General features: G+C 34.7%; 1 protein-coding gene across 2 annotated transcripts; it reads right to left on the bottom strand.

Annotated features, from left to right (window-relative positions):
- Nucleotides 1-2,110: 2,110 nt before the first annotated feature.
- LOC124454238 (hsp70-binding protein 1-like) lies at nt 2,111-11,566 on the bottom strand. 2 transcript variants are annotated; one of them, XM_047005050.1, is made up of 6 exons: nt 11,288-11,551; nt 9,728-9,920; nt 8,870-9,097; nt 6,888-7,043; nt 5,682-5,896; nt 2,111-2,377 (listed from the first exon to the last, which is right to left on the bottom strand). In XM_047005050.1, exons 1-6 carry the CDS (start codon nt 11,408-11,410, stop codon nt 2,300-2,302), a joined length of 993 nt encoding a protein of 330 aa, XP_046861006.1. In that variant the 5' UTR covers nt 11,411-11,551; the 3' UTR covers nt 2,111-2,299. The 2 variants fall into 2 exon arrangements, with proteins under 2 accessions (XP_046861006.1, XP_046861007.1); XM_047005051.1 differs by lacking the exon at nt 2,111-2,377 and adding an exon at nt 6,827-6,846 and having other exon boundaries at nt 5,687-5,896; nt 6,909-7,043; nt 11,288-11,566.
- Between the last annotated feature and the right edge of the window lie 280 nt (nt 11,567-11,846).

Here is an 11,846-nt window from a genome sequence, read left to right as displayed (position 1 = left end):
CAGTTGGATTGATATTGCAAAGAAAACATTAAGTTATTATGACTCGGCAAATCTTCGTCTCAAATTGATGCACGTTTCTGTGACATTTTGCCAAAAATAAACGACCCTCCCATCCCCCCTGGGTATCGCCACTCATGAGTCATCACAGTGAATCTACCGCTTTCATCTACATTTATTTTCTTACACTCAAAATATCATTAGAAGTCATCATAAGCATCAAGAAAATGAAAATGACTAGAGTTTGACATTCTATAAAAAGTAGATCATGCACTTTCCACAATGTAAACAAAAATCATTGAGTGAGTAAATTTCCTAATTTAGCTCAACATATTCGTGGTTAAGAGAAATGATATGATGCATGTAAGAGTACTTAAAATGAGACAGTGGCGTAGCCCGCTCTTCTGTTTTGTCTTGCTAACAGTAAACATTTCCATGTTGAGTAAACTTGGAAGTTGGATACGCCTTAATTTATTGCACTAATTAGGTAAATTGATCAAGGATAAAAAGGAGAGAGCCTGTACACAATCAAGAACAAAAAGAATCAAACTAGCCACATCGAAAAGTGGCACTTTTCTCGGAATGCTGAAAAACAAACTGCAACAAATTTGGTTATTGAGGTACTTAAACAGTTCGAAGTTGATGATTTAAAGGATGGCTAAAATGACACTGCAATAAAACGGCCTTGTGCCAAATTTATTTTTCACACAATATAATTTAAGTGAAATTTCACCCAGTTTTTAACAAGCAAATATCATCGACTGTTGTTTTAAAAAAAGAATGAGCACCAACACATGAAAAGGCCTTTCAAAACTTTATTGATTGTAAGAACTTTACATGCCTGTGCCCTTGTTTTGTGTGCTTCACACCTTGATTCCCAAATGAAATGCAAATTTCGCTTTCTTCACCTAAGCTTGGACAATACAGCTAGCTAAAGTCCAGTTATTTTATGACTTCACAAAAGCCACGGTTTGACAAAAGGAATGCAATAAATATAGCCGATTTCGTGTATTATATGCAATTGTGCGGTGACTTTGATGCTTTAACTACAGACTGAGTCCACTCCTTATGTAGCTCGGTTAGTTACGGTAACGGCCATGTTTGATAATTTTTCAAAGCCACCATCATTCCTTTTACTTGTGCACTTCTTTTCTTCTATAAATAATTCATCATGCACGAAGATGTTTGAAAACAGAACTCTGCTACTCTGCTGTAAAGAGCCAGCCGTATCAGTAGTTTTTTTCTGCGTCTTGCATTCTTTGAGCAGCACACCAATGATGATCTTAAATACGTCGCTTAAATCTGACTTTTTCTCCAAGGTTGTTTTACAACTTTTAACATTTGTGTATAAAGACGTACCACACACTTGAAGCTTGAGGTTTTTGTCTATTCGCACGTACAATATGACTTCTATTAACTATAAAACCTTAAAATGTGTATAAAGACGTACCAGGCACTTAAAGCTTGAGGTTTTTGTCCATTCGCACGTACAATACGACTTCTATTAACTGAAGAACCTTAAAATGTATATAAAGACGTACCAGGCTCTTAAAGCTTGAGGTTTTTGTCCATTCGCACGTACAATATGACTTCTATTAACTGAAGAACCTTAAAATGTGTATAAAGACGTACTAGGCACTTAAAGCTTGAGGTTTTTGTCCATTTGCACGTACAATATGACTTCTATTAACTGAAGAACCTTAAAATGTTTTGCCTATAGAGATGGCGTGTACATAATCGAGTCTTTTGAGGTGTAAGTCAGTTGCTATTTTCATGATCTATCAGCTTTGATTGAGTGTTTTTGAAACAAAATTATAGTTAAATCCTTTAACTTAAATCGCATTCCTCCATTTTTTGGCAGCCAACACTCCACTTTTTCACAATATTCTACGTTTTTTATACGGCATAGGGCATATGTGTAGGTGTCGTAACTTTTCCACAATATTCTACTTTTCTTAAGTCGTCATATGCTACAAAGGGTATATGCGTGGTGTCGTACTGACTAAAATAGCGAGCATTTGAAGTCCTCAAAAATCAACGCTCAACTAAAACTGATTTATAAAGTGGCGTAAATTAAGTCGACGAAATACACTACTGGTATGTATGCAGAAACTACACGTTGACGAAAATATATTCCCCTAATACAGTTAGACAGATGGTTACTAGCCAATAAGAAGCCTTGGATTACTTTAAAAGCACAAATGTTTCTTAAAGATCAACGGACTAAAAAGCAAGATAAAAGTACATAGTATACAATCAATACATATCCAAGAGCATCCACTAAAGGTGCGTAATTTTTCAATCATCTCTCAGTTTCATCATTGACATTATCGCCCGAGAAACAAAGCTTCAATAGCTCGCTGCAATAGCTTATTTCCTCCTATATAAATATATAAAAATAGTTTGCTGCAATAGCCTATTTCCTCCTATATAAATATATAAAAATAGCTCGCTGCAATAGCCTATTTCCTCCTATATAAATATATAAAAATAGCTCGCTGCAATAGCTTATTTCCTCCTATATAAATATACAAAAATAGTTTGCTGCAATAGCTTATTTTCTTCTATATAAATATATAAAAGGACATAATAGAGGATTGAAAGAGAAGTGACGAACATATTAAAATGTAGTCATGCGAACCACAACAGTTGTCTTGTATTAATGCACGGTAGTCCACTATTATGGTCAGAATGCAAATTAAAATGTCATAAAAACAACAGAAATAAATAAGAATTGGCTTCATACCTTTTTATGCTGCTCAAGTTCTTACGTAATATTGCAATTGATGTGAATCGCTGTTGATCAAAAAAGGCGCGTGTATATGAAGTAACTACCGTAATTGTTTTTGCTACATTGTGAAGTTGCGATTTAATCGATGAACTCAGACATTAGTTAAATTTCAAAAAAATCACGTGACGTTGATTATTGATTGATTGATTAAACTTTATTATTAAAAGAGGGTAACACGTGACACAACAAGTGTGAAAAACTTGTGGCCCTCAAACTAACAAACTACGAGATTAATTACAATTTAAAAACCAGAATTACACAAGACTAAAAATACTAAAAAACTAAATAATAAATTATTCTATGAGCATATCTGAATTAGCTTTATCATAAAGTTTCTTTTTAAAAAGTGAAGCTGATGAAATTTTACGCATAGTAAGAGGTAAACTGTTCCAAAATCGACTTGCAGTAGCAGCAAAAGATCGCCCACCATCATTTTGTCTCTTCGTTTTGGGTAAACAAATAGTTAAGTCTTTATAACGAGTATTTCTACTGTGGCGACTGGCATTTGTTTGGACGTAATGTCAAAGATACCGGTATTACTCGTTATGGGTAGCCAGCCAGTCATGTTCAACTTGACTTGACAGGGAAACATAATATGTTATAATATGTTTCCCTGGATCACAACTAAAACATGATACTGACAATTGTATTGTAATTTAGTGTAATAATGAATCTTGTACCCCATCCCCAATTCTCAACTGAAGTAACTATAGCGAGTTTTCATAGAAAACTAGATTTTGTATTTGGTATCATTGCCGTCTTCAGGAGGCAAAAGATTTGAATCCGGGAGTTCTTTTACTGATATTTCATCTAATTCAGTTATTGATGAGCAAATAAAATGACGTGACCCAATGCACGTTTCCTAACATAAAATATAAAGACGTCTGCCAAAATGAAACTCAGCATTATTTTTCGTTTAAATAGACTCTGTGAGGTGGTAGAAAGTTCTTTAAAAATTCAATGTAAGCAGAGATCACGCAGCATTGGGGGTCGGTGAAGTAGTTAACCCTGCATGGATATGTTCGTAGCATTTGTTAAATCAAAATTATGCAAACATGTGTCAAAGCATTATAATTCCCGCAGTTCTTCTCGTTAAACTTTTCAGCTTCCTTGTGGTTCTTTTCTTTAAACATAGCTAGCCTAGGCAGTTGTATAATCTCTTCAACATGTCCGTATAAGAACGAGATCATGTCAGTACTACGCTTTTAGTCTTTCCAATGCGTCTTGTAACCTTGTGTTCCTGATTTCAAGTTTGATAATCAATCCGTAATCATTGAGTCAACTAACAGCAACAAGTACAAAAATGCTTCTGCAACGTAAGTACATTGCATCAGACAGCGATGTACGTATATATCATTTCAAACCTGACTCAGTCAATTGCAAAGTCCTTGAACGTATATATTTTCAGCACGGGAGACTTCAAGGTGTCCTACCTTGCTCCTTTTTTGAATTGGGACCTTTCTTTTCGCTACATCCAGGTCAGTCATTAATTTTTTGCCCAACACCTATTTCTCCAACACCTGGCGCAAAATATGGTTACGCCTATTCTAACCTTGCACAATTTGACTAATGCGTCGACTCTCCCGAACAGTTCTTCCTCTTTCCTCAAAAATTTTATTTAGTTTAACACGCTCCTCGAACGATGGTGTACTGTACTTTAAAATTCGGTGTGCCAATCATATCATTCGCTCTTGTCGTTCATGTGACTACTATTGTTGCTATATCTAGTGTTTTTACACACCTGCATAATGTCGTCTTTCTTTACGTACGTCTTTTAAATGAAAATGAAGTTTTGCTGTTTCCTTTCTCGCCTTCTTTGAAGTCTGACATGTGTGGGCTCATTTCATTCACTTTGGCCATATTTAATTCAGTTTGGAAAAATTTTCAAAGTTGTTCACAAGTAAGCCATAATAGTAACATGGTCAAGGCATCAAAACGCTCAAAATTGTTATGGAACAATAGCCGCTCTTGTATATTTTTCAGATATTAATTAAAAAAAGCATAACAAACGGCGTCTTCTTCATTACACAAATTACTGTCACACTCGTCTTTTTTAATATATTCTGAGTTCAGGTAATAGCCTGCACACAGGCTTTGATTCATCGGCCATCAATGCAAAAATTTAGCCAAATAAACACGGTTGCTGTAATAATTGACGCGCACAGTTCTTATAATATAGGAGCCCGCGTTACATATGGACTAACCAGCTATACCTAGAAGAATAAACTCGGAAGCTGTATTAATTGTAAGCATGTCGGATAAGCGCGCTTACCGAAGTAAATTTGGATTAGTTCTTTTTGGCACACGGAGTTCGATTAATTTTTTAAAAAAACAAACAAAGTTCATCTAAAACGAGCTGGACAGTCTACTACAATGATAAAATAGAGACTTTGTTGTGGTGACAAATCTGAAAATTGTTCTAAAGATAGCAAATACCATAGTGAATGGTAAAAGTATGGAGGCTGTTTTAATTAAGTTAACCAATCCCGTCCTCTGCAGACAAAAGGATCATGTTTTTAATTTATCCTTGTTTTAAGCGTCATCTTCCCTTTTGGAGATGACGTACACTCTTTCTTGGCATTATAAATATCGGTAGATTGTAAATTTTCATTTAGCAGACGTTGACACCTGAGGAGTAGTCTGCCGAAATGCATCGTGTCGTTTAATTTAGAACTACTGGGTTAGTGTTCTTTCCTTAAAACAGTTCTTTTAAGAACTATCAACTTATTATATTACTTTTACCATTCACTATGGTATTTGCTATCTTTAGAACAATATTCCATTACAATGCTAAGCTCGCGGGTGGATAAAGTATTGTCAGCTACGTGCATACATGCGCATACGTAACAGCGGTTTCAAAAGAAAAAATTAATGACGACAAGAGTTCACTGACCTCGTATGCTTCTGGATCTGTTTGCTGCAGATAATGTTTGCGATTTTCCAAAGTCCTTTTTAAATCGTATTGTTGTCGCCGTGATTCTGACAATGCGGGATGATGGTTCTTTACAAATTTCAGCAAAATATGTAGGACATGCTCATGATGTTGTTCGTGTTGCCCTTGAATGATAGCAATCATTTTCTCTACCATACCCATGTTGCATAGAGTTTCTACAAAATATAAAGTACAATAATCTTCATGGGGTAAACAACGGCGTAGTTTAATTTTTTTCATTGGAGATGACTCTCAAAATATGCGGTTTTTTTAAGGCGAGCATTATAAAAAATTTGCTCTCGTAAAATGACAGAAGACATTCCAAAACAAGTCATATACTTTGCATTCGCAACATATTGAAATTTCATGATGTCCGATTTATAGAGAAATTGAGGTCATATTGCATGGGTCGCTGCAAAAGTGTAAACATCCTTTACTTTCCTATCAACTTTTGGATGAAATTCCTCGGCAGAATTTTATTTCATTAACACTTTACCACGACAGAGACTCTGTCCGGTTGATGTACACACGTGATGTCACTTCCTCTACAAAATCAGACAACGCAAAACTTCAATATCTTGAGAATGCAAAGAGATATGACTACACTGTTTAAGAACTTCGATGTCGTTCGACAATTTTTTTTTAATGTTATATGTTTGTAACTAAAATGTTATATGTTTGAAACTAGAATTTTACTGGCAAATTTTTCGTTGTACTGGCCCTTTAACGTTGAATCAACACTTGTTCCGATAGTTTTTAAAAGAAATAGCATCGTTTTCAGTACAATTTTCAAAAAAAAACACATACACGAGGGACTTTTTCTTTCAATGACTATTAATCGTAAAGGAGAGCGTATTAGACGATGAAAGTAATTGCACTCTAAAGAGAAGCGTAAATATCGCTATTGCTATAGATATGGCGATTGATAAATGACGAATTCTTCATACACAGTTTTTTTTGTTGAATTTCGCTTTCTTTTCAAAATAAATGTGCTTGACAAAATTTAAGAGATGAGCAACAATTTCTTTGATTTTTTTCAACGAGTTTTGGAAGAACTAAAATAACCTCAATTCATACGTCTAAATGAATCATATATAGCTACTAACCAATATTTTCTTGGTTTCGTCTGTTAAGTTTGAACTAAATGAATCATATATAGCTACTAACCAATATTTTTTTGGTTTTCATCTGTTAAGTTTGAAATAAGAAAAATCGCTTTGATGTTAAGTTTAGGAACATTTCGCTCCACAGCACGAAGAAGATATGAGAATCCGTCTTTTTCAATAAATTGCCTTTCAGCCTCCTCGCAACCTCGAATCATACCTAAAAATTTGGCAACGCAAAAACTTTTCAACTGCATAGGTTCACGCGCTTTCTAATTGGAGAAAAGAGATTGTTGAATCACATGCACTTTAAATAAATTCCTGTTCAAAAATTTCAGATGATAATCAATTGCTTTCTTTTCAATCAACAGACAGGCTAGTCAATCCTTCCGTATAAATTCACCATTCAGATTAGGATCATTCGTTTTTTTACTTACTATACAAAGTAAAATTTACCCTGGTTCATATAAAGTTGCCTAAGTCGTTGAGGTCATAACAATTTGTATCGTTTAATTGTAAAACGACTGGGACGATTCAGGCTCCTGCAGTTCTCATACAATCTTCTCAGGGTTGCTGAGAGAATGTGTATAAATAATTCCAGCGCGAAAATAACGGCCGCTGTTTATAAAGAGAAAGCACTTTGGCTATTAATTTGTTTTGCGCCGTAGTAGACAGACAGATAGGCGTCATAAGCATAGAGTTTGACTTCGTAAAAGCCGTAGCAGACAGACAGATAGGCGTCATAAGCATAGAGTTTGACTTCGTAAAATAGCTATATACAATAAATGAAAAGATCTTGGAGCCTATCACAAACAGTCTTAAATTAACTTTGCCATTTTTTAACTTACAAAACCGAACAAATCCGTACATTTGAGGGTAATGAAGCAATCCCGGTTGACTACGTTGCATGAAAGCAGTTCCCATAGAGTCGTTTGTATTTTTTAACGGTCGTTTCGATCGTCCAGAAAAAGCACAGTTCTAACCAAGCAACCGTGGTCTTTCCAGTCATGTTAGTCGGTTGAGGTCATCGCAGTCGCCTCTGAAATGTTCTCATATAGTTGTACGTACAGGTTGTTTGCATAATTTTGACACGAGTCAAACGACACGAATGACTATATGCGAGCAAGGCTTAAAGTGCTCAAGAGCAGATGTTAGCTACGTACTGTAATAACTGAATGTTTTGTGCGCATGCGGACTAATACCACATTTGACGACTAATATCCCACTGCATAAACCGCGTTGACATTTAGTGTGCACGTGTAGACGTTACAAAAACTTTATCCAGGATATTAACTGCCTTGACATTTGGCGCACATCCCAGAGCATAAAATGTCTACACATTTTGTCTACATTGGTAAATGCAACAATAACTTACATCCCAGAGCATAAAATGTCTACACATTTTGTCTACATTGGTAAATGCAACAATAACTTACATCCCTGAGCATAAAATGTCTACACATTTTGTCTACATTGGTAAATGCAACAATAACTTACATCCCTGAGCATAAAATGTCTACACATTTTGTCTACATTGGTAAATGCAACAATAACTTACATCCCTGAGCATAAAATGTCTACACATTTTGTCTACATTGGTAAATGCAACAATAACTTACATCCCAGAGCATAAAATGTCTACACATTTTGTCTACATTGGTAAATGCAACAATAACTTACATCCCAGAGCATAAAACGTCTACACATTTTGTCTACAATGGTAAATGCAACAATAACTTACATCCCTGAGCATAAAATTTCTACACATTTTGTCTACATTGGTAAATGCAACAATAACTTACATCCCAGAGCATAAAATGTCTACACATTTTGTCTACATTGGTAAATGCAACAATAACTTACATCCCAGAGCATAAAATGTCTACACATTTTGTCTACAATGGTAAATGCAATAATAACTTACATCCCTGAGCATAAAATTTCTACACATTTTGTCTACATTGGTAAATGCAACAATAACTTACATCCCTGAGCATAAAATGTCTACACATTTTGTCTACATTGGTAAATGCAACAATAACTTACATCCCAGAGCATAAACTGCCTTGACATTAACTGTTGTATCGCCAAAATCTCCGTCTACGATCTTCAGTAATCTTGATAAAATGTTTATCTTTAATGCTTGCTCCTGGCAATAAGCATTGTTTTGAAGACATGAGCCAAGAACAGAAAGAGCTTGCCATTGTAATGTACAATGCATATTATCATCAATGTACTTCAAAAATACATCTAATCCGCCAAGTTTAAAGCAATCTAAAACAGATCAAGAATAAATGGTGACATATTTGTACATACGTATTGATGACGCAGATTAGAGCAGTCCAGTCAGAATCTTTGATTACTTATCTTTTTAAATGCTAATCAATTTGTACATACGTATTGATGACGCAAGATTAGAGCAGTCCAATCAGAATCTTTGATTACTGATCTTTTTAAATGCTAATCAATTTGTACATACGTATTGATGACGCAGATTAGAGCAGTCCAGTCAGAATCTTTGATTACTGATCTTTTTAAATGCTAATCAATTTGTACATACGTATTGATGACGCAGATTAGAGCAGTCCAATCAGAATCTTTGATTACTGATCTTTTTAAATGCTAGTCAATTTGTACATACGTATTAATGACGCAGATTAGAGCAGTCCAGTCGGAATCTTTGATTACTGATCTTTTTAAATGCTAGTCAATTTGTACATACGTATTGATGACGTAGATTAGAGCAGTCCAATCAGAATCTTTGATTACTGATCTTTTTAAATGCTAATCAATAGTCATCTTCACTGTCATATGCAGAGTAAAAATCACGTTCAGGAATTGAGCTGGAATTTGCTCTTTTTCAAAAAGAAGTAGGCAAAAGTTTCTGGTTCTCTAAAGGTATACCTTTGGCATTGTCAATGTTGTCAACAACACTTTCTATTTGTTCCAAAGCATTTTCTCGTGTCATGAAATCCTCTTCAGGGTCAGCTGACAACTCTCCAAATGGAGTAGACAGCAACATCAAACACTTCTTTATTAGAGACACTTCATCTTCACCAGTAAAGTTTTTGAGAGCTTCTTGTAGCCATGCCTGGCGCTAAATTAATCAAAATAGGAGTGATGGTTTGATTATTAATATTACATAATATTAGACTCTGAAGATGACTACCGCTAAGGATGTTGAAACGTCAGTCAACACCAACAACAATAGTCCTTCTCAGGACTCTATTAATCTAGACGATCTTCATCTACAATTCCCGGGTTCAAACCATTTACTTTATCAAATAATATTTTTGCCTATTTACATTGTCCAAAGCAACATGTCTCAAGAACAAGCAGCTTGTGCGCTCCCAAGATGGGAATTAGGGTATTCAATGCCTAATTTAATAATTAAAACTTTAACTTTTGTTAGGCAAAGGAAGAAATGTGTACCAATGAACACAAATTCTCTACCTCCCTTCTTTATATTTCATGAAGTGTCTGTTACCAGGGGCAAAACTAGAGCGTTAGGTGGGGGGTGAATATTCATATATTCAACTCTGCTTGATTGATTTGGTTTGTTAGCAAGCACAATTTCAAAAGAAATCAACAGGACAGAGCTGAATATATCAATTCTCCCTCCCCTCAACATTCTAGTTTCGCCCATGTCTATCACTGATATATGAAGTGGCATTCTATTTCAATTTCCATAAATTTTCGAAAATAAATCAAAGTCTAACAAAATGAGGCTTAAAAAATATGCAAAGTAACTAATTTTCATAATCATAATTAACCTAACTTAACTTACACAGTAACACTGGTAACAGCTATTATAATATCTGATAAATTGTTTTTAAAATCCTATATGATAAGACTGTGTGATAGGAACAAGGCTAAGAACATTTTAAAATTGGGGGATGGGGTGGGGAGGATTACAGTAATTAAGCATGGCCAAATATTTGATGGTTCCAATAAACCTATTGTTCTCCAAAAATCAACTTCTTTTGTGTTTGTTAAAAGTAAGAAATAATTTATGATGAACCATAGACAACAGTGAACACAAAGCAACTTTAATATCAAATCACATCATACACTGTGATTTTTTACGACAAAATCATGAACAGCTAAAACTCTCAGACAAGGTTGAAAGATTTATCTGTAAAGTACATTACATATCAGTTGATACAACAAATAAAATATCTACTACACTGGTTACTGAATACTACGTATAATGTTGTAGGTAGTGAATACTGAGTTAGCCTGAGTATCGTGTGAATTTTTTCTTACAGAGCCATTCTCACATACAAATATTCAAATATGGCTTAATTTCAACATGCTAAAATCAGCAAAGACGCCACACTTCGTGGAAAATAATTAACGAACTGAATTTCTTTCAAATTTAACCCCACTCTGAATTCAATGTACAGGGTACGCCTAATGCTTAATTTTCTACGAAAACAGCAAGCAGCAAAACAGAAAATGCACCTCTGGTTCGATGCTAGAACTAGATCGGTCACCAGGATCTTCAGCTAGGGTATTTTCCACACAAAACTTCAAAAGTCTGTCTAAGTTTTGCCTTTGCCTCGGTCTCTCTTCCGACATTTTCATCAAAATTGACTGAAATTTGAGATTGCTATTGAACAATTTGCAGTGTTTCCACTTACTTATGTCACATTTCACTTATTGGATAATAAACTTCACTCCTCTCACACTAAACACAGTAAAGACTCTACAATGGCATTTTGAAAGGCATTGATCTGACAACGGAGACAAGATATTAAAGAATATTAAAGGATATTACGCTCTAACGGAAAAATAAATAAGAACAAAATAAATTAATAAATAAAACTGAACACATTTCTGGAAACGAAGGAAGGAAAATTAAATTAGAACAAAATTTCACATACGTGTAAATCATGTGTAAATCACATACGTGTAAATCATGTGTAAATCACATACGTGTAAATCATGTGTAAATCACATACGTGTAAATCACTATACATTTGCAGTAACATAGTATGCGAAAAATGACGGTAGAAAAACA

The sequence above is a fragment of the Xenia sp. Carnegie-2017 genome, unplaced genomic scaffold (genome assembly GCF_021976095.1).
Source record: "Xenia sp. Carnegie-2017 unplaced genomic scaffold, XeniaSp_v1 HiC_scaffold_3, whole genome shotgun sequence".
Taxonomy (NCBI): domain Eukaryota; kingdom Metazoa; phylum Cnidaria; class Anthozoa; order Malacalcyonacea; family Xeniidae; genus Xenia; species Xenia sp. Carnegie-2017.
The sequence above is the reverse complement of the archived record's forward strand: the minus strand, read 5'-3'. Positions and strand labels throughout refer to the sequence as shown.

Bases quoted from the DNA above. Each gene is read 5' to 3' on its own strand.
- LOC124454238 (XM_047005050.1), bottom strand. From the start codon at position 11,410: ATGAAAATGTCGGAAGAGAGACCGAGGCAAAGGCAAAACTTAGACAGA. The intron at 7,044-8,869 runs GTAAGTTATTGT...CCAAATTTTTAG, and splicing joins GGCAGTTTATGCTCTGGGAT to GTATGATTCGAGGTTGCGAG. The intron at 5,897-6,887 runs GTTAGTAGCTAT...TATATTTTGTAG, and splicing joins TGAAAACCAAAAAAATATTG to AAACTCTATGCAACATGGGT.